At 48.9% G+C, this 26484-nt stretch overlaps 1 protein-coding gene across 1 annotated transcript; it reads right to left on the bottom strand.

The window, feature by feature from the left end:
- Positions 1 to 6361: 6361 nt before the first annotated feature.
- On the bottom strand, positions 6362 to 20943 carry Rnf114 (ring finger protein 114). Its single transcript, XM_075963138.1, has 6 exons — positions 20775 to 20943; positions 16382 to 16532; positions 12661 to 12767; positions 11994 to 12108; positions 10040 to 10147; positions 6362 to 7890 (listed from the first exon to the last, which is right to left on the bottom strand). Exons 1-6 carry the CDS (start codon positions 20915 to 20917, stop codon positions 7825 to 7827), a joined length of 690 nt encoding a protein of 229 aa, XP_075819253.1. The 5' UTR covers positions 20918 to 20943; the 3' UTR covers positions 6362 to 7824.
- Between the last annotated feature and the right edge of the window lie 5541 nt (positions 20944 to 26484).

The raw sequence follows: 26484 nt of genomic DNA, 5'->3' as shown, positions 1-26484 counted from the left end.
AAGTGACCTTTTTGATTCTCCCACAAGTTCTCAGAAGGCTCCCCACGCCGACCGTGCCCCTAGCCTGGGGCGCAGTCCTCCTGCGCCCTCTGCTGGCCGAAGTGTCTCCCTGCGTCTCCCCTTCCTAGGAGAGCAACCTGGGACCATTTAATGTAAATAGGAAAGGCAGAATAATTTAAATGCATGACTGCATCTCTTCAGGTGTCTCTTCACTAAACCCGTCATTTACAACCAACCAAAGTCTCCCTCCGCCCTAGATCTCCACCGTTGTAATAGACAAGGAGATGGTTACATACACACTTGTTTATCAATACAGCATCCTCTGTCACCACAGAGGCCATCTCGATGCTAGACGATGCCCCACTATAAAAATTTCCCGTTTTTTCCCGGTAAGACCGGTGCTCACAAATTGTTAGTGATGGGTTGATTGGGATATCAGAATTAGCCAGTAAGGGCTAGAGCTAAGGGCCAAGCAGTGATTAAAAGGAAAAAAAAAAAAAATTTCCCGTTTTACGGCCAGGTGGTGGTGACACACGCCTTTAATCCCAGCACTTAGGAGGCAGAGGCAGGTGGATCTCTGTGAGTTCAAGGCAGCCTGGTCTACTAGAGCTAGTTCCAGGAAAGGTTCCAAAGCTACAGAGAATCCTTGTCTTGAAAAAAATAACAAACAAAAAACTTGATGGCTGAATGTCCTCCAGAAAGGTTAACCTGAATCCCCTTCAGCAGGGAGTGGAGGATTCCTGGGCCCACACTGGCTGTGGTCTCTTCCTTTTTATCTCTACCTTCTGAGATGGGGCCTCCGGCTGGGATTTGCACTTCACACAGCCAGCTTTTGCTTCTTTTGGGGTTTGTCTGAGTCACCCTGGGCATTTACATCCAGAGCGGGTTTGTTTGTTTTGGTTTTCCATTCTTTGTGTCATTCACATCAGGATCTCAACCCTTTTCATTTTCTGCTTCCTGCCCTGGCAGTACCCTCCCCCATAAAATTTAAGAAAAAAAATTGGGGGGAGGGATCTCATCATGGAAGCTGTAGTTGACAGTGAGCCACGCAGTAAGCACTTCTACCCATGTATCTGTATGTCCAAGGAGTCAGTGGTCTGGTTCGAGGCCTGGTTTCTGCTGCACTATTGATGCTGGGCCCTCACGGGAACTCCTCTTGGTTGTCCTGCTGCTGCCCTGGGTTGTGGAGATCCTCAGCTTTGGGTCTGCAGAACCCGTCTCTTCATGTGCTCCGGCAGATCACAGATGGAGAGGGTGTTGGGGTGGACCAACACATAACCCTGGTTCTGGGAAGTTACAGGATTGATCAGCCCGGCAGCTCTCCCTTGTCCTCACCACCAGGGTGCGCTCTCCCGCATTGACTAGGCTAGTTCACTTTCTACAGAGAAGAGCAGGGGGCAGGGCCGGTTCTGCTTTCCCATCCTCAAGGTTGGATCTCCCAAATCTATACCTTCGGGGCCAACTCTACTGTGTTGTCCAGTCGCGGTGTGAAGGGGACTCTCTGCAGTGCTGCAGCAGATGGGGGCAGGGACAGCTCTCCCACTCTTAAGACCTCAGGGCCACCTCTCCCACCTGCCTCAGGTATTGGTGGGGGAGGGGCATGGCATCTTGTATCAGCCCATGCCACCACAGGACAGAAGAGTAATGGAGACACCTTTCCAGTACCCAGAGCTGTTTCTATTTCCTTGTATTCTAAAGTACTTTTCAAGTCCTTTCGGTCAGCAAGTTGACGACTTCTTTTTCTTCTTCTTTATAGATAAAGTCTCACGATGTAGCCCTGGCTGGCCTGGAACTTGGTATATAGATCAGGCTGGCTTAGAACTCAAGAGAGTTCAACCTGACTCTGCATTATTTTTTTTTTTCCAGAAGAACTGGGTTAAGATTAAAGTCAGTCACCTCTGATTTCCATCCCCAGCCCTTTTCCCTGAAGCAGGCACACCCCACACGTCACTGTGGCTCTGGCAGCAAGCTCCTTCAACCACCTGTCCTTCTCCCAGAGCCCTGGGAAAGTTGCTCAGGCTGACCCTGACCATTGACCTCCCTCAGCCTTCCAGAATCCTTGGGGTCTTGTCCTACCACAGGCCTGGCCAGGGATTTCCAGTTTCCCAGAGTGCTGCTGGCTGATTTTCACTGGGCTGCTGATCAGAGGAAGGGATTGGGGGGCCAGAGCTGACCTTGACTGGAAGGACAATGGGGACGGTGAGAGAACAAAGTTCAGCCTCAGCTCCTGCCTCCATCTTTAGAGAACAGACCCTCCTCACTGGCCGGTAGATACAGACTGCTTTTCCGGAGGCTGGCTTCTGGGTCGTGGGCCTCCTACCAGCCTCTTGTTACCAACAGTGGGGCATCTGCTAGGAACGGACCAGGCTCCGTGGAGGAGGTACAGTCCCAGCTGGGTCCCTATAGCATTCCAAACTGGCCCAAGTGAAGGCCAGCCAGCGCCTCCAAGGCCCTATTGCCTGGCAGAAGGAAGGTAATGGAGGTGGAGGCAGCAGCATAGGTAATTGCAGCACAGTGGGCTCGTTTGCATATGAGAAGGAGAAATTGTAAGGTTGTTAGGGACCTAAAAGGCTTTCAAGGGGACTAGAATCTGGGGAGGACGTTTCTAGGGAGGGGAAGCAGGGTGGAGGGGGAGCCCTTTGCTACATTACACATCTTTTTTTTGTTTGTTTGTTTTTTCGAGACAGGGTTTCTTTGTGGCTTTGGAGCCTGTCCTGGAACTAGCTCTGTAGACCAGGCTGGTCTCGAACTCACAGAGATCCGCCTGCCTCTGCCTCCCGAGTGCTGGGATTAAAGGCGTGCGCCACCATCGCCCGGCTACATTACACATCTTTCCCGTTCTTAAGTTATATTGTTTATTTTTCTGTGGCACCGGAGGTTGAACCTGGAGCTTTCTACCTGCTGGGCGAGAGTTCTACCTCTCAGCTCCAGCTCAGCCGCCTAGTTTGGTGCTTTGGCTGGCATTGTGTTATAATTTGCATATGCATTTTATATAGATCACATGTGCAGCTGCTACTATCAGAGTTCAAAAGAGGGTGTCAGATCCCCTAAAACTGGAGTTAGGGATGGTTGTGAACCTCCATGTGGTGCTGGGAATTGAACCCATGTCTTCTACAAAAGCAGCGAGCGCTCTCTTAACCACTGAGACTTCTCTTGCGCTTTTCAAAAGATTTATTTTTAATTTTGTGTGTGTGTGTGTGTGTGTGTGTGTGTGTGAGAGAGAGAGAGAGAGAGAGAGAGAGAGAGAGAGAGAGAGAGAGAGAGATAGATGAGGGACCAGTGCAGGCCAGAGGCACCAGCAACCCTTGAACTGGAGTTAAGGTGGTAGTGAGCCACCCCGTGTGGGTGCTGGGAGCCAAACTGGGATCCTCTACTAGAGCAGCACACGCTCTCAAACCCGAGCCCTTCCTGGTGCTGACCATAGAGGGTTGTTAACTAAGTGAAAGTGCAGGACCAGGAAATGCTAAGCAGGTGAAGGTGCTTGCTGCCTGCTGACCTGAATTTGATCCCTGGAACCCAGGTAAAAGTGGAAGGAGAGAACTGAGTCCCCAGAGCTGTCCAGTGATCTCCACAGTACTGTGACAAGTGCACACCGACACACACACTGCACACAAATATGATCATATTAAATACATTTTAAATATTCATTAAAATAAGCAGCAGTTGATGGACTCTGCTGCTGAACCTTGGACACTGCCCTTGTGTGCATAAACTACCCACTCCCATCTCCTAGGAGAGCTGATAGGGCTCAAAAGGCCCTCAGGATACAGGATACACAGACACGCACACACAGACACACAACACACACACACACACATAATACACACACTACATACAGACACGCATACACAGACACACTCCTCCATTGGCGTCCCTGTCACCAGGCACGTTCCAGCCTCAGGGACCCTACATCTAGGGCTCCCTTCTGTACAGTGTTCTTCCCAGAAGTTCCTAAGCGGCTCACCAGCTCCCTCTGCAACAAGTGTGCCTGGTGCCACTCCTTCACGCTCCTCTCTCCCTGCCCACCCTCCTTACTGCCTCACCACCTGCCGTCCTAGGCTAGGGTTACTTTGGGGGTTTTTTTGCTTTTTTTTAAAATTATTTATTTATTATGCATACAATATTTTGTCTCTCTCTGTGTGTGTGTGTGTGTGTGTGTGTGTGTGTGTGTGTGTGTGTATGTCTGCAGGCCAGAAGAAGGCACCAGATCTCATTACAGGTGGCTGTGAGCCACCATGTGGTTGCTGGGAATTGAACTCAGGACCTCTGGAAGAACAGTCAGTGCTCTTAACCTCTGAGCCATCTCTCCAGCCCCCACACATAAATTTTTTTAAAAAATATTTTTTTTTGTATTTGATAGACATTGATGTTTTGCCTGCATGTATGTCTGTGTGGAAGGGTTGGATCCCATGGAGCTGGAATTACAGCCTGCTGGTTGGATAAATTATAAATTTATTTATATTTCACCTTTTAAAAGCCAGGACATAACAAGACACTTTCCAGAAAGTTGCTGTATCAGAGAGAAAGACACCACCTAGTTAGTTTCAACTCCAAGATTTTTTGTTTTGTTTTTATGTGACAGTTTCTTTGTGTAGCCTGGCTGTCCTGGAACTTGATCTGTAGACCAGGCTGGCCTTGAACTCAGAGATCTGCCTAGCCTCTGCCTCCAGAGTGCTGGGATGGGGATGAAAGATCTCTACCTGCACCCAGCTAGAGATCGGGCTTTTTAAGATGCTGGAAGACAGCTGCATGGGAGAAAGATATTCTGCTCAGGAACTAAAGCTAGATTTGGGAATAACAGGGAACTGAGGTACAAGAGTTGAAGTTGATATTCAGGTTAATTCCTGAGCAACTAGCTAGCAGATGCAAGAACAGAACATTGTCACAGTGGGAGATGTCCTTATCTTGAGGCTGGCAAGTTGGGCTGTGATGTGTGGCACTCGGGCAGAAAGTGGGGTGACGAGGGGCACACGAAAGTCATGTTGGCCCTTTGTTAACTGCACAAAGTTCGGCAGCTCCAGGTCTTGCTTCTTCTGGACAGTGGAGTGATGTTCAGCTTCTAATTCTAGCGATAAGGAAGCTAAGGTGGTGGACTGCTGAGAGGACAGCTTAGACTGCAGGGCGAGATTCGCTCAACACACTGAACAAAACCTACAGCAGCAGTAACAAACAGAACTGACTCCTTCCAAGTTACCCTGGAGCTCAATTCTCAAACCTCTGCTTACCTGACCCTCAGGGACAACTATAGGTTCACTTTCTGGTTCTTGCCTTCACACTGCACCTTCCAAACACACCTGAGACTACCTCAGGTGCAACGACCACACTACTTCTGTGGTTGCCTCTCTGTCTGCTCCATGTGTCCAAGGAGCCTTACTTGCATCTAAGCTGGGCCATGTCCCTCAGAACCCCCAATGCCTGGTCTCAGTCAATGGACCTTCCAACCTGACTCCTACCCATGCTCAGTCTCTTCTACTAACCTCCCCTCCCCACCCTCGAACCTTAGCAGTGCTTCATGGGTAAATAACATTTGTCATCATAGGCCTCTGAACTCAGCTATATCCAGGACTCAGTTCAATTTTTTCCCCCTTTGAGACAGTCTTACTATGTAACCCAGGCTAGCTCAAACTCAGACTCATATGCTTGTCTCTACCTCCTCAGTGTTGGGATTAAGAGTGTGTGCCATCTTGCCTGGACAAATGTCACTTTTGGATCTGTTCTAGTATTACAAGGGATTTTACTTCCACTGTCAACAGACCTCAAGGAAACAAATGGACATAAATGAAAACTGACCGGAGTCCAAGGCTCAACTTGGAGATGTCGCAATGAGCCATTCTCAGTCGCTAGGTGTTTCTCCTCAGAGTAAGTAGAGACAGGATGCACTGAGACCTCTGGGCCATATTCAAGTCTCTATAGAACCAGGATAGGAACAAAGCCCAGGAGGCCAGCCCTACAGATCCCAGGGAGCATCCAGGGCACCGTTCTGCACACTCCTTTAGATGGCTCATTGCATACCACGACCCTAGTTCATAAGGGGTCAGAAACTGGCATATATGCATACTTACAAGGACCCCACGTCTGAGCCCTTGGAACCCCTTAACTGTCTGTCTCACTTAAGTCACTGCAGGGATGGGTCTAGAGTCTGACCTGCTTCTGTGAACTCCCCACTCAGAAAGGAGAGGGCGACAATTTTTGCTATTTTTCAGAGAAGACAGGCCCAGCTGATGAAGCCTCGGAATTGACTAGAAGCCAGGTTGACTTGGGGACAGACAAGGATGCTCCCTTGGAGTAACAACCTTCTGGAGGCTGCCAAGTCCAGACTCCAGAAAAAGCTATTTAATGAAAACACATTACAGCCTGCTGGTTGGATAAATTATAAATTTATTTATATTTCACTTTTTAAAAGCCAGAACATAACACGACACTTTCCAGAAAGTTGCTGTATTAGAAATAGTTAGTGAACGTGATACAGGACAAGAGGTTCATGTTGCACTGTGGTATGGCTGTGCTCTTCTCAGTTCCTCAGGTCAAGGTTGAGTCAGACTTCCCTCCAGGCGTCTCCTGAGCAAATCTTTCCAGAGGGTACAGTAAAGAGGTGGTTATGTCTGGGCTCTTCCCACAGTAACCCTGGGAAAGTGATTCTGCCCGACTCTGCAGGTTAGGAGGATCTGAGCTAGCTCTTCCTGGCAGGCAGAGGTCTCAGCTACACCAGAGCTACAGGACAGGAAAGATGACTTACCCCCAAGCCCTAGGTCTGTCAGAGGGTCTGTTCTGCAGATTGGCCTGGTGGTGCCCATACTGTACTCTGTAAATGTGCTGGACTTCCAGCGTTTAGAGCAGAGCAGCTGCTCGACAGAGCCTCCAGCAGACTGCCTTTCTCAACTTTGGCAGAGGCCTAGCTTCCTTAACTTCCCAGCAGGGGCTTTGAAGAGACAAGTGGGTAGGACCCTGGTTTTGCCATAGCCTGTGCACTGAAAGGCAGGGTTTTAAAACACACACTTGAGCAAGGAGGGCTGTAGGACAGCAGGAATGCTCAGGTTCATCAAGTTACCAAGCAGCACATACAATAGTCAGTGCCTTCCCTCCTCCCATTACCCAAGGGCTCTCATTCTTCAGAGCAAGACTATTAGCAGATACCCAACAGAGGGGCCCAGGACCCAGCCACCTGGAACACTCAGAGTGACAGAGAACCAAAAGCCACACCACTCCACTTTCTCCCCAATTACAGATGAATGCACCCCAGCTTTGCTACCCAGCATTCCCACTACATTTCTATGGTGATACCTTATCCTATAAAGGCACTGTCAGGCATTTAAGACAGAAGCCATCAGTTCTATGGATGTACAGGTGTAGGGACACAGCAGTAACCCAAACTTCCAGCATCAGTTTGTGAAAGCCCAAGGTCACCCAAGAGGAAAAGATGAGCACAGCCCTGTCCTGGTACACAGCAGAACCCAGGTACCTCAAGGGCCAAGGAAAGGAGTCCCTATTTTATTGTGCTATTCACGGCCCAGGGAAGGGCCTGGCTGGCTAGGAGGACCTAGGAGACGAACACAGGGCAGTAGGATGAATGTAGGGACAGAAGCTCTGAGGTGTGTGAGAGAAGACCATGGGACAAACAAGGTTACCAGTGGGGAAGACAAAGTCATTAAGAGCCCAAAGAAAACAGGGCTCTGCCCTAGGACCTTGTCACTCTGGGAGAAGTGACCCTGTCCAGTGCCATGGCTCATTTCCAGATCTGCATTACATGTGAGGTGTAAGAGTCAAGGGCTCACAACCTAATGCGTATTGGAAGCTCTAGAATGAGGTGGACAGTGAGGACCCTGCTCACTGGTCAATGATGGATCGTTGCAACACCTGGTTCATCATGTCATCTTCATCAACATCATAATCCTGAGGGCAGAAGACAGCAGTCTAAGTAACTGTTCACACTCAGAAGATTCAACTTCACCAGGAACCTAGCAAGACAGTCTGCTAAGGACCCCAGGCTACTGTTTAGATGCCGTGAAACCGGGAAAATTACTTCATTTCTCAGCGTCTCTGCTGTTTCATCATTAAATAAAAGTTAACAGCTTGGGGCTGGAGAGACAGCTTGGTGGTTAAGAGCACTGGTTGCTTTTCCAGGGGACCCAGGTTCAATTCCCATCACTCATAGTGGATTACAACAACCCCTATTAACTCCAGTCCCAGAGGATTGGGCACTTCTGGTCTCTGCAGGCACTGCACATATGTGGTGTACAGACATACATATAGTCTAAAAAATAAAAAGTAATTCCTGGGGCTGCAGAGATGACTCAGTTGGCAAAGTGCCTGCTGTGTCAAGCACAAAAACCAAGTTCAGATTTCCACCACCCATGTAAAAGGAGGTTGAGGGTGTTGAGGTGCACACCATTAATCCAGTGCTCTACTAAGGAGACAGGGATCACAAAGACTTGCCCTCACTTAACAGACTAGTCCAAGTGGAGATACCCTGTTTCAAGAATAGGGTGGAGACTGATAAAAGGCATCTGATGTTGATACCTGGCCTCTGTTCATGCATGCACAGATCACGCATGCACATGAACACTCTCCAGCAAACAACAAAACAAAATTCCATTCCTTCCCCAATGAGAACTCAGTGTCCCAGAGAGTACACACACCTAACACTAAGTACTCAAATGCCTAATTCAGTTCATGGGTGCAGAAATAAGACAAACACACGTACACTCAACTGAGGTGCCATTCCCAAGAGGCTTCAGAGGCACAGTGGGCACTACAGTTAAACAGCCATCTGGGTGAGGCAGAAACCTACCTGAGCAGTAAAACAATCATCTCTACAGGGACAGTAAGGAGAGCCTTCAAGTTTGTTCCAAATATTATACTGAGAATACGTTTTGTTCTTTGTTTTTGAGACAAGGTTTCTCCATGTAACAGTCCTAGCTGTCCTGGAACTCTCTTTGTAGACCAGGCTGGCCTCGAAATCAGAGAGGCCTCTGCCTCCCAAGTGTTGTGATTAAAGGAATGCGCCACTACATTTGGCTTTCCTTTCCCCTCTGAAACAAATCTCATGTAGTCTGGGCTGGTCTTGAATTCCTGATCCTTCTGCCCCCAGTTACCAAGTGCTAGGAAAACAAGAGTGTGCCAGTAAGTTAAGGTGTAACTGCCTTTTGCCAGGTGATGGTATACACCTTTAATCCCAGCACTGGAGAGGCAGAGGCAGGTGGATTTCTGTGAGTTTGAGGCCAGCCTGGTTTACAAGAGCTACTTCCAGGACAGGCTCCAAAGCTACAGAGAAACACTGTCTCAAAAAAAAAAAAAAAAAAATCCAAAACACATACAAAAGTGTAGACGAGGCTGGCCTCAAACTCAAGAGATCCACCAGCCTCTGCCTCCCAAGTGCTGGGATTAAAGGTGTGTACTGCCATCCCTGGTTAGATTTACTTTCATTAATGTATTTATGTGTATACGTGTGTGGAGGATAGAGGGGAGAATGTCACGTGTGCAGGTATCAGCAGAATCCAGAAGAGGGTGCTAGATCTCTAGAGCTGGAGTTAAAGGTGTGCTGGGCCCTCTTCAAGAGCAGCATGTGCTCTTCAATGCTGCCGCTCTAGCAGGGCCGTTTTGTGTTACTGTCTTACATCGCTGGGGACAAAACCCAGGATGTCTTGCATGGCAAAGGCTCTACCACTAAGCCATATTCCAAGGACACATTTACACTTCCAGGTAGTTGGAGTTGCAATCCCTGTCAGTTTGTGGGCCATTTCTATTCACTGCCTTGTCCTTGGACAGTCAACCTGAGTGTAAACCAACTAAGTCCTCTAAGGAAATCAAACACAGCAAAAGTGGGCAAAATTGGGAGGCAGAGTAGGGAAAAGAAAAGAGGAAGTCTCACAGCTGGAAAACTGCCAGGACATCTTAAGTCCTACTCTGACACCCGTGAAGAGACATTGTGCAACTTCCCTCTGGGACCGAGAGTTCTTTAAGCCTGAATAGTGCCCCAGGCTGCTGCTCCTTCCAGAAAATTAAGCAACAGTGTTGTCCCCTGGGGTGGGTAAAGACTCACCACAAAAGTATCATAGGAAAAGCGGTGGCGGCGTTGGATATGTTCCATGAAGTTGGCGCTGCGGTAGCTGGGGTCTCCCCAAGGCATAGAGGCACATATGGGACAAACCTGCCAGGAGGAAGCAAGGTGCTGTGACCTGATGCCTGAGCTAAACCTGGCCCTCTGTGACCTCTGCTCAGCCCCCTTTCTTCTAGGACAGCTTTACTGACAAGTCCAGGTACAAGGCCTGGTCACTCTACCCCATAAACATGAAGCAACCCAGAAAATACTGTCTATTCAATTCAAACAAGACGTGGGAATGGGTACGGGCTCGTAAAATGATGAAATGACTGATCCCCACAAAGTAAAATTCAGCTTTACACTAATGCTAACAAAGTAAAGGCCTGAATGACAAAGATAAGGCCTAAAGTATGCACACGAAAAGCCAATCTGAGCAGGCACATAGAATATACCTCTAACCCCAGCACCAAAGAGGGAGAGGAAAGAGGATCAGGGAGTTCAAGACCAGCATGGGCTATAGAAGTGATTTGGGGGGGGGGGGGGCTGGAGAGATGGCTCAGTGGTTAAGAGCACTGACTGCTCTTCCAGAGGACCCGGGTTCAATTCCCAGCACCCACATGGCAGCTCACAACTGTCTGAAAATGCAGTTCCATGAGATCTGACACCTTCACACCAATGAACATAATAAAGTTAAATAAATAAATAAATAAATAAAAGTTAAAAAAAAAAAAAAGAAGTGATTTGGGGGCAATGACAGAGCATGCTGCCCTGGCTCAGATGAGAGTGGAGAAGCACTGGGACGAACATTGCATGTGGCCAGCTCCTGACTCTCCCCTTGATTTCCCAGCTCTCTTTACTGAACTCAACAGGCAGCAGACTTCCTCACCTGCACACCATCCCAGCTTCCTCCTTAGTCCAAGAGGCAAACACGGTTTCCTTAAACTCAAAAGCGCTCATGTTTGCCTCCTTGAATCCAAGCCACCAACTCCATTTCAGCTCTCCAAGTTCAACATACCCCTGCCTTAACTAAGCTTGGTCACCCTACTTTCAGGCCTTTCAGAGGTCACCTTTCACTTTGGAACCTGGAAGACCATCCTTAGCTGGAGCTGGCCTCCCCTTCTTTTTTTTTTTTTTTAAATATGTGTTTATTATGTATACAATATTCTGTCTGTGTGTATGCCTGCAAGCCAGAAGAGGGCACCAGACCTCATTACAGATGGTTGTGAGCCACCATGTGGTTGCTGGGAATTGAACTCAGGACCTTTGGAAGAGCAGCCAATGCTCTTAACCTCTGAGCCATCTCTCCAGCCCCCTGGCCTCCCTTTCTTGAGCTGATTGCAGACCCCTGGTAGGTGCTGGGATGGTCAAGTCTGGAGCCAATAGCTGTGAGCCTAGCTAGATCAGGAGGCAGAACTTGAATAGGGCTAAGAGCTTGCATCACCTCTACCAATTATGACAGCACCACACTTATCTTGACAGCTTCTGAGCTGGTGACATGGCTTAATGGCAAAACACTTGCCTATAATAGGTAAGGCAGGGTTCAACCACCAGGACAACAAAGAAATAAAAACAAAATATCCAGAGCTGGGCATGGTGGCTCAGTGCAATCCTGTCACTTGGAAGGTGAAGCAGGAGGATCAAAAATTCAAAATCACCCCTGGCTACAAGATGAGTTTGAAGCCAGCATAACCTACTCGAGACTCTTTGTTGTTGCTTAAGTGATTTTTAAAGAAAACACTAAGATATATGCTGAAGAACTTAAGAGGGAAAAGGTCATAGTATCTGTAACTTCCTAAATGGCTCATCAAAATCATACATATATGTATAGAACACAAACACAGTTAAGCACATTTTAGCAAACTGCTGTGAGGTGAAGGCTAAGACTTCATTGTACAATCTAGTAATTTTCTGCATGTCTGATTTTTTACCTACTCAAAGAAAAGGTAATTCTTACCACAGACTTGGTATCCGTGCTGTGTGACAGTTTGCAGTGCTCCACAAGTCCTTCCTGATCAAAGTTCTTCTCAGGACAGTAAGGACAAGGAAAGGTGTATCGGTTTGGGATATTTCTGGGAAGTGAGATACAAAAGAGCACCCTGAGAACCATTCTATACAATCTCAACCATTGCCCACTCCAATGAACCTGTTTGAGTGGAGGTTCCACCTCAGTTCCCCCTCCTCCCTCTCCAAACCCTACCCTCAGAAAGCCTGCCACAGGTGGCTCCTCCCCCTGAGATGCTCAAGACCATGCCCACAGGGTATTTAAGAAGCAGTCCTGTTCTCCCCCAACCCTCCCCACCCACCCTTCCCACACACTGGGAGTTGCTTTGCTCAAATTAAACTTGGTTTTATTAGTTCGGCCTGATATGATTTATTGCATCAGTGGAAAGATTTAATATAGGGGCATGGACTACCTTTCAGAACCAAGGCCATCACGCGCCAGAATTGAGTGTTTTGATATCAGCACAGTTAACACATGAAGACATTCCCCCACCCCAGAACCTCTCATCCTTAGCCAGCACCAGTGATCACATCTCTCCAATTCCCCATATCTTCACACCTAAATCCTCCTCCAACACAAGCATCTCACATCTTTCTGGGGCGAGTGAGTCATTCATTACCTTGGCTGAAGGGACGCATCCTTGGTGGTAGCCTTCACACCTTCCATGATGTAATTCTGGTATTTGGAACATGAAGCCACGTGGGCTCGGATCTTAGATAGGATGAACTTGAATATAAAGAGCGGGACCAAGAGTTAGTGAGGAACTATTAAGAAATGATCCCAAACTAGGGGTAGGATAACTAGATCACATGATGGGTTAACAATCAGAGAACTCCTGACTATGCCAGTGGGCAGAAACCAAACAGCTGCAGCCTTTCTCTATAGCAGGATGGCTGTTTCACCTTGCTTATATCTGCTTCCACTATGAGGTCACTCTCACCATTTGCTCTTGGCTTACTGACATTTTCCAAATCCAGTGATGCTTTAAAAAGTATTCTAAACTCTATTTTGTGCGTGTGTGTGATCTGTGTGGAGGACACACAAGGTGCTGGTCCTCTACCTTGAAACAAGGACTTTCATGACTATGTAAGCCAGGCTGGATGTCCCACAAGCTTCTGCTGATTCTCCTGTGGAATTACAGATTCTGCTATTGCCATCTCTCTGAACTCAGGACTCAGGTGTCAGAATTAGGCACCAAGCACCATTAACTGCTAAGTCATCTCACTGGCCCTACACTCACACATTTGAATTTCTCTTACCTAGGCATGGTGGCGCACATCTGTGATCTCAAGGACTCTGGGAGGGTAAGACAGGAAGACTACCAAGAGTTCCAGGCTAGTTTAACCTACACAGAGATGAATCGTACTTTGGTCTGCTTCCAACTGTACCTTTGTTGTTTTGCATTTATTACCCAAGTTGGCCTGAAGAAATCCTCTTGTCTCACAGCCTCCCCAGGAAAGAATATAGACACATGCTAACACACTTATGTGAGAACTCTTAAATATGCAAAATGAGAAAGGAGAGAAAGATTTGGGGGGCACATCTAACATACAACCATCTATTTTTATTTTGCTTTGTGACAGGGTCTCATATAGTTCAGGCTGACCCGGAACTTGCAATACTCCTGCCTCTACCTTCCCAGTGTTGGTTGGTATTGCAGGCACGTGCCAATAACATACTGCTTTACAAACCTTACAAACAGAGAAAAATTAAAGCACACAGGGGAGAAGAGTGTGCATGAGAAAAGAAAGATTGAAGTCAGTTTGTTGAGATTCAAAATGAAACTGTGAGGATACAGGGTTCCGATCCCAGATCTGCAGGCACTGGCCAGAGCGCACTAACTCAGATGCCAACCTTGGAGCTGTCCACCCAGGAGCTTGAGAATAAATGTGGGAACGAGCCTATAAGAGTCTCACTGTACACCCAAAACTAAAGCCCTCTGAATAGATGGAGGAGAAAGCTGTATCCATTCTACAGCCATCTACACTACAACACTCAAAGTTCAGAATTCAAGGTAATTCCCCTATATACTGAGTCTGAGACCAGCCAAAGCTGTACGAGATCCTGGGTAAAAGAACGAAGAGAAGAGCTGGAGAGAAGGCTCAGTGGTTGAGAGCTAGGTCAGCTCTTCTAGAGGACCCAGGTTCAATTCCCAGCACCCAATGGGCAGCTGTCTATAGTTACAATTTCAGGACATCTGGCATCTTCATGCAGACATACATGAAGGCAAAACACCAATACACATAAAATAAATCTTAAAATAAAAGGGAGGGGGGACTGAAACTTGCTAGGTATGATCACTCACATTCGTAATCCCAGCACTTCAGAAGTAGAGGCAGAAGATCAGTTTAAAGCCAACCTTGGTCATATGAGACTATTTTATTTTGTTTTTACTTTTTAAAAAACAATAAAGGGCTGGAGATATGGCTCAGAGGTTAAGAGCATTGCCTGCTCTTCCAAAGGTCCTGAGTTCAATTCCCAGCAACCCACATGGTGGCTCACAACCATCTGTAATGAGGTCTGGTGCCCTCTTCTGGCCTGTAGGGATACATGTAGACAGAATATTGTATACATAAAAAACAACAACAAAAAAAAACAAACAAAACAATAAACCACCAACCTGTGCATGGTGGTGTAAACATTTAATCCCAGCACTCAGGAGGCAAAGGCAGGTGAATCTCCATGAATCTCAGGCCAGCCTTGTCTACGACACAAAGAGCTCCAGGACAATCAGGACTATACAGAGTAACCTTATCTTAAAACAAAGACAAAAACAAAAACAAACCAAAAACCAAAACCAGTTGGTGGTGGTGGCAGCACACTTGGGAGGCAGAGGCAGATGGATCTCTGTGAGTTCGAGGTCAGCCTGGTCTACAAGAGCTAGTTCCAGGACTGGCTCCAAAGCAACACAGAGAAACCCTGTCTCGAAAACAAAAACGAAATAAAAAAGAACAAAAATAAAGCCAACAAACCAAATAAGCCAACCAGGGATTAGCATTGAGATTGTCAGAATAAACAAAAGATAATGAGATTCAGATGGTTGTGGTGACTTGTGCCTATTAATTTTGCAGCACTTAAGAGGCAGAGGCAGGTGGAACTCTGAGTTTAGTAAGTTTGAGCTAGCCAGGATTACATGGTGAGACCTTGCCTAAAAAAGCAAAACTAAAAATAACAAGATGACATACAAAGCTATCTAGTTAGTAAAACAAGAATTTCAAATATAAAAAGATGAAAGAAGCAAGAGTGTACCCTCACTGTGTGTTTGTACACATTTACACTGATGTCTGCCTAAAGGGTACAAAGTGCTGAGCAGCTTTTTAAATGTAAAACTCTTCTCCAGCCTCAGCCTGGGTACCAGGATTACCAGTGTACACCACCACATAGCAAACTGACCCCCCTTTCAAGAGGGGATCTATGATGGAACACACAGTGGTGTTTTATTTATTTATTTTACTGTCTAGAATAAAAAATTGTATGACTTAAAACCAACAAGGAAGATAAAGTACAAGTTATCTGTGCTCCCAGCAGTAGTGATTAGTGCAAGCACAGGGCACAGTGATGTGTCCCTGAGAAAATGCACAGCACAACCACATTCCACTGGTAGGTAGACACCGGTGGTACGTGCTCCACCTCACATCTACTCAGGAGTCTTTTGAGGGCTAAAACAGATCCAGTACATTTATAACTCTAGTGATGATTTTTTTCTTTTTTTGAAGCAGTCTCATGTATACCAGGTTGGCTCTGAATTTCAGATCCTCCTATTACCACACAGGGTGCTGGGATGGAACCTAGGGCTTCTTGCACGCTAGTAAGTACTCTACTGAATTATACCCACAGCACCAGATGTTTTGAGCCACTAATTTCATTTTATATTTTTTAAAAATAATGAAATACCCTTATATCCTATTGAAATAGAATGCAAACAAGAGAGTTAACACTTTCTCACGTAGGTCTTCTGTAACCCAAGCTGATTTAGGACTCCTGGCTTTGCTGCTTCTGTCCCCAAGTCCTTAGAGTAGAAGTGTTTACCACTCCCCAGCTGAAGATGGGTCTTTTATGAGGGTGGGGGTTTATTTCTATAAATTTCAAAGGTAAAATGTATAAATTGCTAAACTAAATCAACTCATGGGGAAAAAAACCACCCAGCAAGGTCATAGGTGGAAAAAACCCAGCAAGGTTATGGGGGGAAAAAAACCCCCAACCCAGCAGCACAGCAACCACCACAAACAGCAGGCATGCATTTGCGCGGTTAGTCACTCCTCGGCTCTAACTTTAGACATTTGTACTGTTTTACCATCTCATCACTGAAAGACAAGGACTCTCCACGTATGTCCACATACATTCTTACGGCAGCCATGGCAAGAAGTCTCTGTGCTCTCGATCTGTCGCTCGAGCTCCACAGCTCGGACGCCAGGTGCCAGAGCGCTGCGACACACCCCACAGACAGGTTTCTTCGGCTTCAGACATTCCTGCAGGCATGCAGAGCAAAAGCTAGAACAAGACATACAGAGAACCTGTCATGCAAAGAGACAAGACAACAAAAGTGGATCAACTCTTTAAAAGACACCAATGAATAATGGATTTGAACAGCCTACTTCCTACTCATTCAAATAAAACACTAAGTGCTTTCAGGACAGAAAAAAACTGCACACACACTCTACACTATGTAGAAAAAGGAATTATGCTTATTATGCTTGAGCCTTCAAAGCTTAGTTCCTGTCACTAGGGATAGGGAGTCTTGGTGGGGTTTCCTGACCCCATATGCTTCTGTGTGAAATTGAAGACATCATACCCACCTGGAGTATTGCTGGAGAACAGCCCATGAATAGCAAACATTTAGCTGGGTGTCATGCATGTGTGATACAGTATGTGGAACTGCTAACTCTCAGAGGTGAACGAAAAGCACGGGTACACACAAACCCAGGGGAGCTAATTATAACTTCTTGGGGCCCATCAGACCTCAGAGGCAGCCTCTGGATCAGCCTTTAAAAAATTGCAATAGACCGCTGGGTGGTGGTGGCGCGCGCCTTTAATCCCAGAACTCAGGAGGCAGAGGCAGGCAGATCTCTGTGAGTTCGAGACCAGCCTGGTCTACAAGAGCTAGTTCCAGGACAGGCTCCAAAGCTACAGAGAAACCCTGTCTCAAAAAACTGAAAAAACAAACAACAACAACAACAAAAAACCCTGCAATAGACAAAGGAAGAATACTCTATGACCTCAAGCCAAAAATTGTTTTTCAGTCTATGCATGGCACATGTGGGGGAAGAAAAAGAAAAAAAATTTTTTTCAGTCCTAGCACTCGGGCGGCAGAGGTAGGAGGCTCTGAGTTCGAGGCCAACCTGGTTTATATAGCAAGTTCCAGGACTGCCAGGGCTACACAGAGGGAGGGACCCTGCCTCAAAAAACAAAGCAAACAAATATCAATTCCAAATTCAAAAGTGTCAAGGGAACTTTACTCACAGGGATGCAAACTAAACAGTGAAAAGAGGATATTGGGGGGAGGGGGCGTTCAGGCTGAAAATTCTCTAAGTACTCAGGAAACCAAATTCTAAAGTGTTTCTCGAAAGGTGGTGGTAGTGCATACCTTCAATTCCAATACTTGGGAGGCAAAAGTTTTTCTCAAAAGCAGGTCAAAGGTTTAAAGCAAGATACTAACATCAAATCCAAGTTTCAGGAAATCGGTTCTGGTGCACTGCAGACAGCAGCACACTTTGTGAATGTGAAGACTGACTGACGAGGAAGACAGTGCAACCCTAACGAGTGACTCGGGCAGTCACAGAAGCACACTGTGAGCCAGAGGCAGCACCTGTTGGCTCACTGAGTTGGAAGAAGAGAAGAGCAAGGTGGTGATGCTGAGGAGAAACACAGGAAGAATGGCTATGAAGGCCAGGGCACCACACTACTCAGCCACTGACACATTGTACAGTTCCATTGACAAAATCTGATGAAGAGCCCAGGATATGCATATTTAAAGCACAGCTGATCCGTTTTTTACTTTCTTTTAAGAAATCTTTAGCCGGGCGGTGGTGGCGCACGCCTTTAATCCCAGCACTTGGGAGGCAGAGGCAGGCGGATCTCTGTGAGTTCGAGACCAGCCTGGTCTACAAGAGCTAGTTCCAGGACAGGCTCCAAAACCACAGAGAAACCCTGTCTCGAAAAACCAAAAAAAAAAAAAAAAAAAAAGAAATCTTTACACTCGGGAGGCAGAGGCAGGCAGATCTCTGGGAGTTCGAGACCAGGTCTACAAGAGCTAGTTCCAGGACAGGCTCCAAAAATCACAGAGAAACCCTGTCTCGAAAAACCCAAAAAAAAAAAAAAGAAAAAAAGAAAAAAAGAAATCTTTATCATTTGTTAGGCAAAATTCTAGTATAGCCTGGGAGTCCTAGTCATTTACCTGAGGGCAGAGTGGTGAGTCTTTATGATGATATACACATGTACACATAAATTTTGTTTTGAGACAGCGTTTCTCTGTGTAACAATCCTGGCTGTCTTGGAACTTGATTTGTAGACTAGGCTGGCTTTGAACTCACAGAGAGCTGCCTGTCTCTGCCTCCTGAATGCTGGGATTAAAGACACTGACCACAATGTTATTTTATTTTATTTTTGGATTATTTTCGAGACAGGGTTTCTCCGTAGCTTTTGGTTCCTGTCCTGGAACTAGCTCTTGTAGACCAGGCTGGCCTTGAACTCACAGAGATCTGCCTGCCTCTGCCTTCTGAGTGCTGGGAGATTAAAGATGTGCGCCACCACTGCCCGGCTTTTTTTTTTTTGAACAATGTTATATTTTTAAATTGAAGAAACCACAGTCACTTCTTACGGTGATGAAGAATAAGGATAACACCACAGGAAGTGCCTCTGAAGAGGTGACACTGAACTGCAGGTCACAAAGACCTGGACAAAGAGTGTCACAGAGATGACACCAAACATGATGGAAAGTGTCAAGAGTAGACAAGAAGACCTTTGGGACAGCGATGTGGCAGATCACACAGAGAAAAGGCAAGGAAGGCAGGGCCTTTGCAAAAGCCCACCCAAAGAGTAACTCCAGACAACAGAGGAAGCCCATCCAGCATGCAGATAACGCAGCTTATTTAATGGCCTATCACAAGCTCACCCGCCTTGGGTATGCCTGAGTTATATCCTGACAAGGAAGCAGCTTCTAAGCTGCCCGTGCCCTGAGCTTTCAGTTTCTACTTCCTAGAAATGGGGCTGTTTCTTTAGCTCCAGCTATCTGCACTCCACTCAGACCACAGAGGATGTAGCCACTCGGGGCTGGATCCGAGTTTCATAAAAAGCAAAGGTCCCGACCACAGCTGTGAACAATCAACTAGGTAGAGCAGAGGGCACGTGGAGAAGGCTCCCTCAAGGTGTGTCTGACTTCGGGCAACACCAAACTGACCTCTGACCTAGGAAAAAGTCAAGGAAGCCTCCAATTTGGCTGCTTTTCAATCTGGTTAAGTTTGTTCGCAAAGTTAACAGCTGCACACCACTCTTGCAATGCTTTCCTACTGCATGCGACCGACACCACAGCTTCATCATTAGCACTTTTTTAAAAACTGTGTGTGTGTATCACGAATGCGCGCGAGGGCAAATGTGTATGCCACTTTTAGGAGTCAATTCTACCACGTGGCTCCCCAGGAGTGAACCGTCATCAGGTTTGGTCAGCCATCTCACCGGCCACTACCTACTAACATCTTCCTGGGCTGTCAACCTTAGCATCAAATCGCCTTCTTACTGTACCCCGAAGCCAACACACAGAGGGCATGCAGACAGACACTCCAGTTGACTGCGAGGGGTCTAGGGGACACCTACAGCGCTGAGCAAAGGATTACATTAAGGGGGAGGAGGCATGGCACCCCTGTTCTTGTGGTCCCTACATGGTGCTCCGGGTACTGAAAAGCAAGCAAAGCCTCCACAAAAGAGCAGGGAGAGAGGTCATCTATGCCGGGCCGAAGCATGAACACTGGTGGGGAGGGGATGGGGCCAGGTCACCTACACCTCAACTACAGCTGGGAAGGAGCTCGGGGTTCCTGGCTGCTGGGAAGGCTGGCCTGGCCCCGCGCGGGCAGAGGGTCTGGGCTAAACCAGACCTGGAGAGCCACCTGGGGACAGCCGGGCAGGTGAGGCGGCTCCATGCCGACCTTCAAAGTTTATTCACTTGGGAAAGGCTGGCCGGCCGGCACAGGACGGCAGTGGGAACGCCTGCGGGGCCCAGAGGGTGCCGGCGTTGCGGGGGTTCGCCAGGACCAAGCCTAGGTAACAATCGGTGAGAGGGGCCACGGAGAAAATGAAGCAGGTGGTGGCGTGTCCCCAGTCCCTGCAGCTGAGGGGAGGGTCAATGTGCCAGGGTGGAACTGAAACCCCGCTGTACGGTCCCAGCCCCGAGGACAGCCCACGCCGCCCGCGCTCAGCTCCGGAACCGGCTGACACAGCCCGGACAGTGACACGGGGCTCCGGGACACGCGGGCTTTGCTACGGCCGGAACGAAGTGCGCCCCCGTGAGCGTCCCGCCTCCGGGCCGCGGCTAAGGCCAAGCCCCCCCGACGCTTCCCCTCCGTTCGGGGCTCGCCCGGTGCCCGCTGTCGATTCTAGCCGCCCGGTGGGGGCCCAGCTTGACCGCCCGGCAGTCACGCGCACACTTCGGCAGCACGGTCCGCGGCGGGTGGGGCGTGACGCCGAGGCTCGAGGGCACCGACCGGCCGCCCCGTCCCGTCCCGCCCGGCGCCCGCCACTTACACGTGTCCGCAGGGCACCTGCATCGGCTTCTCGAACACTTCCAGGCACACCGGACACGTGAAGCGGCTGAGGGGGTCAGTATCGGACGCGGGCGTTACCAACTGCGCGGCTACACCGCTGGCTCCCTGCTGCGCCGCCGCCATCTTGCCGCTGAGGAGCGCCGCTCGGCGAGAGAAAGAACCGCCGGGGGGCGGGACTGTTGGCGTCTGCGCACGCGCAAGGGGCGGGCCCGGGGAGGTGGGCGGGGTTGAAAGCCGCAGTCGTGCAGGTGTGCTGTGGCGGCCCGGTGGAGCTAGGTTCTCCCCAGGCGGCCACCCAGTCACTCCAAGCCCACAAAAACTCGCACCAGGAATGTGTATTGTTACCCTTGACCTTAACCAACTCACCAACTTTCCCAGGCGAGCTTTGAACTTTCCAGCCTCCTGCCTCAACCTACCAAGTAGTTGGAGATATAGATGGCACCACCAGGGGTAGCCAGATGATTTTTATCAGGTTTCTTAAGATTTTTCCTGACTGGAAATGAGGAGGCAGGATTTCTTCTAAGGAGGTACACGGGTATGTCACATACTCACCTGGCCTATAGCTGGACACTACTTGCCTTCAATCTTTCCAGGTCTCCCTTTCTCTATGGTTTGTACATCCCGGGAAAATAAAGACAGAGGCTTGGACTGGAAGGAAGTATAACAGGAAGGCCCTGGACTGTGTACAACCAGCCAGTAACTTCCAGGTGCCAAGAGTTCTGGCAAGGGGCTGGAGAGATGGCTCAGAGGTTAAGAGCACTGGCTGCTCTTCCAGAGGTCCTGAGTTCAGTGCCCAGCAATCACATGGTGGTTCACAACCATCTATAATGAGATCTGGTGTCCTCTTCTGGCATATGGGCATACATGGAAACAGAACACTGTATACATAATGAATAAATAAATAAATAAAAAAATATTTAAAAAGTTCTGGCAGGTGTAGGGTATTGGCAGTGATTAATTTCCAACAACTGTGTCTAGGACTGGGGCGTGGCCAAGTAGGTATAGTTCTTGCATGCACCCTGGGCCCTGCGTTCCATCCCTGAATATGCCAGGTGTGACAGCTCACACTCATAATCTCTAGCACTTGTGAGGTGAAGGCAGGAGGACCAGGTGAAGGTCATCCTGGACTTGACAGTAAGCTTGATACCGGCCTAGGATATATGATAGTACTCACCTATACATCTCAAAACTTTCTGGGAGGCTGAGGCAGGAGGAGCTTTAGGATTTAGGTAGCCTGGATTCCTTAGAGGTACCCTGTCTCAAAAGCAAAATCAATAAAAAAGGTTCTAGAAAGTTGTGCTTCACTGTGAGACTATAGTTTACCATGCATGAGGCCCTGGGTGTGACAGGATGTGTGTAGTTGAGCATGCAGAGGCCCTGGGATGTGTGTAGTTGAGCATGCATGAGGCCCTGGGATGTGTGTAGTTGAGCATGCATGAGGCCCTGGGTGTGACAGGATGTGTGTAGTTGAGCATGCATGAGGCCCTGGGTGTGACAGGATGTGTGTAGTTGAGCATGCATGAGGCCCTGGGTGTGACAGGATGTGTGTAGTTGAGCATGCATGGGGCCCTGGGATGTGTATAGTTTACCATGCATGAGGCCCTGGGTGTGACAGGATGTGTGTAGTTGAGCATGCATGAGGCCCTGGGATGTGTATAGTTGAGCATGCATGAGGCCCTGGGATGTGTATAGTTGAGCATGCATGAGGCCCTGGGATGTATATAGTTGAGCATGCATGAGGCCCTGGGATGTGTGTAGTTGAGCATGCAGAGGCCCTGGGATGTGTGTAGTTGAGCATGCAGAGGCCCTGGGATGTGTGTAGTTGAGCATGCATGAGGCCCTGGGTGTGACAGGATGTGTGTAGTTGAGCATGCATGAGGCCCTGGGATGTGTGTAGTTGAGCATGCATGAGGCCCTGGGATGTGTGTAGTTGAGCATGCATGAGGCCCTGGGTGTGACAGGATGTGTGTAGTTGAGCATGCATGAGGCCCTGGGATGTGTGTAGTTGAGCATGCAAGAGGCCCTGGGATGTGTGTAGTTGAGCATGCATGAGGCCCTGGGTGTGACAGGATGTGTGTAGTTGAGCATGCATGAGGCCCTGGGATGTGTGTAGTTGAGCATGCATGAGGCCCTGGGATGTGTGTAGTTGAGCATGATTGAGGCCCTGGGTGTGACAGGATGTGTGTAGTTGAGCATGCATGAGGCCCTGGGATGTGTGTAGTTGAGCATGCATGAGGCCCTGGGTGTGACAGGATGTGTGTAGTTGAGCATGCATGAGGCCCTGGGATGTGTATAGTTGAGCATGCATGAGGCCCTGGGTGTGACAGGATGTGTGTAGTTGAGCATGAGGCCCTGGGATGTGTGTAGTTGAGCATGCAGAGGCCCTGGGATGTGTGTAGTTGAGCATGCAGAGGCCCTGGGATGTGTGTAGTTGAGCATGCAGAGGCCCTGGGATGTGTGTAGTTGAGCATGCAGAGGCCCTGGGATGTGTGTAGTTGAGCATGCAGAGGCCCTGGGATGTGTGTAGTTGAGCATGCATGAGGCCCTGGGTGTGACAGGATGTGTGTAGTTGAGCATGCATGAGGCCCTGGGTGTGACAGGATGTGTGTAGTTGAGCATGAGGCCCTGGGATGTGTGTAGTTGAGCATGCAGAGGCCCTGGGATGTGTGTAGTTGAGCATGCAGAGGCCCTGGGATGTGTGTAGTTGAGCATGCATGAGGCCCTGGGATGTGTGTAGTTGAGCATGCATGAGGCCCTGGGTGTGACAGGATGTGTGTAGTTGAGCATGCATGAGGCCCTGGGATGTGTGTAGTTGAGCATGCATGAGGCCCTGGGATGTGTGTAGTTGAGCATGCATGAGGCCCTGGGATGTGTGTAGTTGAGCATGCATGGGGCCCTGGGATGTGTGTAGTTGAGCATGCATGAGGCCCTGGGTGTGACAGGATGTGTGTAGTTGAGCATGAGGCCCTGGGATGTGTGTAGTTGAGCATGCATGGGGCCCTGGGATGTGTGTAGTTGAGCATGCATGGGGCCCTGGGTGTGACAGGATGTGTGTAGTTGAGCATGCATGGGGCCCTGGGATGTGTGTAGTTGAGCATGCATGGGGCCCTGGGTGTGACAGGATGTGTGTAGTTGAGCATGCATGAGGCCCTGGGATGTGTGTAGTTGAGCATGCATGAGGCCCTGGGATGTGTGTAGTTGAGCATGCATGGGGCCCTGGGTGTGACAGGATGTGTGTAGTTGAGCATGCATGAGGCCCTGGGATGTGTGTAGTTGAGCATGCATGGGGCCCTGGGTGTGACAGGATGTGTGTAGTTGAGCATGCATGAGGCCCTGGGATGTGTGTAGTTGAGCATGCATGGGGCCCTGGGTGTGACAGGATGTGTGTAGTTGAGCATGCATGAGGCCCTGGGTGTGACAGGATGTGTGTAGTTGAGCATGCATGGGGCCCTGGGATGTGTGTAGTTGAGCATGCATGAGGCCCTGGGTGTGACAGGATGTGTGTAGTTGAGCATGCATGAGGCCCTGGGTGTGACAGGATGTGTGTAGTTGAGCATGCATGGGGCCCTGGGATGTGTGTAGTTGAGCATGCAGAGGCCCTGGGATGTGTGTAGTTGAGCATGCAGAGGCCCTGGGATGTGTGTAGTTGAGCATGCAGAGGCCCTGGGATGTGTGTAGTTGAGCATGCAGAGGCCCTGGGATGTGTGTAGTTGAGCATGCAGAGGCCCTGGGATGTGTGTAGTTGAGCATGCAGAGGCCCTGGGATGTGTGTAGTTGAGCATGCATGAGGCCCTGGGTGTGACAGGATGTGTGTAGTTGAGCATGCATGAGGCCCTGGGTGTGACAGGATGTGTGTAGTTGAGCATGAGGCCCTGGGATGTGTGTAGTTGAGCATGCAGAGGCCCTGGGATGTGTGTAGTTGAGCATGCAGAGGCCCTGGGATGTGTGTAGTTGAGCATGCATGAGGCCCTGGGATGTGTGTAGTTGAGCATGCATGAGGCCCTGGGTGTGACAGGATGTGTGTAGTTGAGCATGCATGAGGCCCTGGGATGTGTGTAGTTGAGCATGCATGAGGCCCTGGGTGTGACAGGATGTGTGTAGTTGAGCATGCATGAGGCCCTGGGTGTGACAGGATGTGTGTAGTTGAGCATGAGGCCCTGGGATGTGTGTAGTTGAGCATGCATGGGGCCCTGGGCTTGAGCCCCAACTTTGGGGGAAAAAAAGGTACCTGGCTCATGAAGAATCACAAACTAGATCTCTAGTCTTGGGATACAGTCAGTCCCACTTTACTGACAGGGAAATGGAGGCCCAGAGTGGCTACATAGCTTGTCCAGGGTCACACAGATGATGAGTGGCTGAGTGGCGCTCTGAATTTAGGCCCTTGGGCCCAGAGCTTACTGTACTTGTGCCAGCCTGATTGCCTTCCTTTTTAAAGAAGATTTTATTCATATATGTGTATTTATGCACCTGTGTGTGCAGGTGCCAGCAGAGACCAAGAGGTGTTCTGTTACCTGGAGCCGGAGTTCCTGGCTGTTTTGAGTCGTACCCCCAGCCCCCCCCCCCCCACACACACCGTGAGGGTGCAGGGATCTGAACTCTGGTTCAGCTACTGACTGCTGACTCCTGACTCCAGCCCCCTCCTTCCCCTTTCTTCCTACCAAGGGATGATACTGATATATAACGAGGGCAAAGATTCTTATGTTCTGCAGACAGCTCTTTGAAGCCTGGCGCTTGAAGAGCTGCACTGTACACAGTAGAAGACTTGACCTCTGGGCACTGTTTTCAGAGCAATTAGGCAGCACCCAGTTGAGATCAACATCCAACCTTGTGTGTGAGCTCTGTCTCCTTGGAGGTGGATTGCGAAGGGCGGGTCCCCAGTAATAACAGCTCTTAGCCACTAGTTACCTTTGGACTTGGGGGTGGCATGAAGGCTTTGAAGCCTTGGCAGTTAGGGTTATATTTAGGGAGAAAAGGGGAAGAAAGTGTTGTGAAAGAACCAGAGAACACACGTGCTTGCTTTGGGGTGATAGCCTCCCCCAAGTCAACTGAGGAACTAGGTGGCTTCCTCAGCCTCCAGCAAATTCAGCTTGTGAGGACAGTAGCCTCACAGGTTAACACCTATTGTGGACTCATTCCCTGGCAGGCTCAGGTGAAGTTCTTTCCTCCTGGTATCTTATCCAGTGGGCAAGATAACCTTCTGAGGGCTGGAGAAGTGGCTCAGTTGGTGGAGCACTTGCCTGCCCTGCTTAAGTGACCCATAGTGACCAAGGTGGGGCACTCCTCTAATCCCAGTTGTCCAGAGGGAAAGGTTGGGTTGGGAGTTCAAGGTCAACCTTGTCCGCAGAGCAGCTCTAGGCCAGCCTGGGCTGAGTGTGACGCCTGTCTCCAACAATGAAGACAAAGACAAACCAAATCAAGATAACCTTTAGGGGTCTGGAGAGATGGCTCAGTGGTTAAGAGCATTGCATGCTCTTCCAAAGGACCCGAGTTCGGTTCCAGCAACCACATGGAGGCTCACAACCATCTGTAATGAGGTCTGCTGTCCCTCTTCTATCCTGCAGGCATATATGCAAAACAGAATATTGTATCCATAATAAATAAATAAATACTTTAAAAAAAGATAACCTTGAGGAAGGGACTGTGAATCCAGGTTAAGAAATCCAAGTTGAAGCATATACTCACAGGAAGCA

The sequence above is a fragment of the Microtus pennsylvanicus genome, chromosome 2 (assembly GCF_037038515.1).
Source record: "Microtus pennsylvanicus isolate mMicPen1 chromosome 2, mMicPen1.hap1, whole genome shotgun sequence".
Lineage (NCBI taxonomy): Eukaryota > Metazoa > Chordata > Mammalia > Rodentia > Cricetidae > Microtus > Microtus pennsylvanicus.
The sequence above is the reverse complement of the archived record's forward strand: the minus strand, read 5'-3'. Positions and strand labels throughout refer to the sequence as shown.

Coding starts and splice junctions, on each gene's coding strand:
- Rnf114 (XM_075963138.1), bottom strand. CDS start 20,917: ATGGCGGCGGCGCAGCAGGGAGCCAGCGGTGTAGCCGCGCAGTTGGTA. Junction 12,768..16,381: donor GCCATGGCTGCCGTAAGAAT/GTATGTGGACAT, acceptor TTTATATTCAAG/TTCATCCTATCTAAGATCCG. Junction 10,148..11,993: donor GCACGGATACCAAGTCTGTG/GTAAGAATTACC, acceptor TCCTCCTGGCAG/GTTTGTCCCATATGTGCCTC.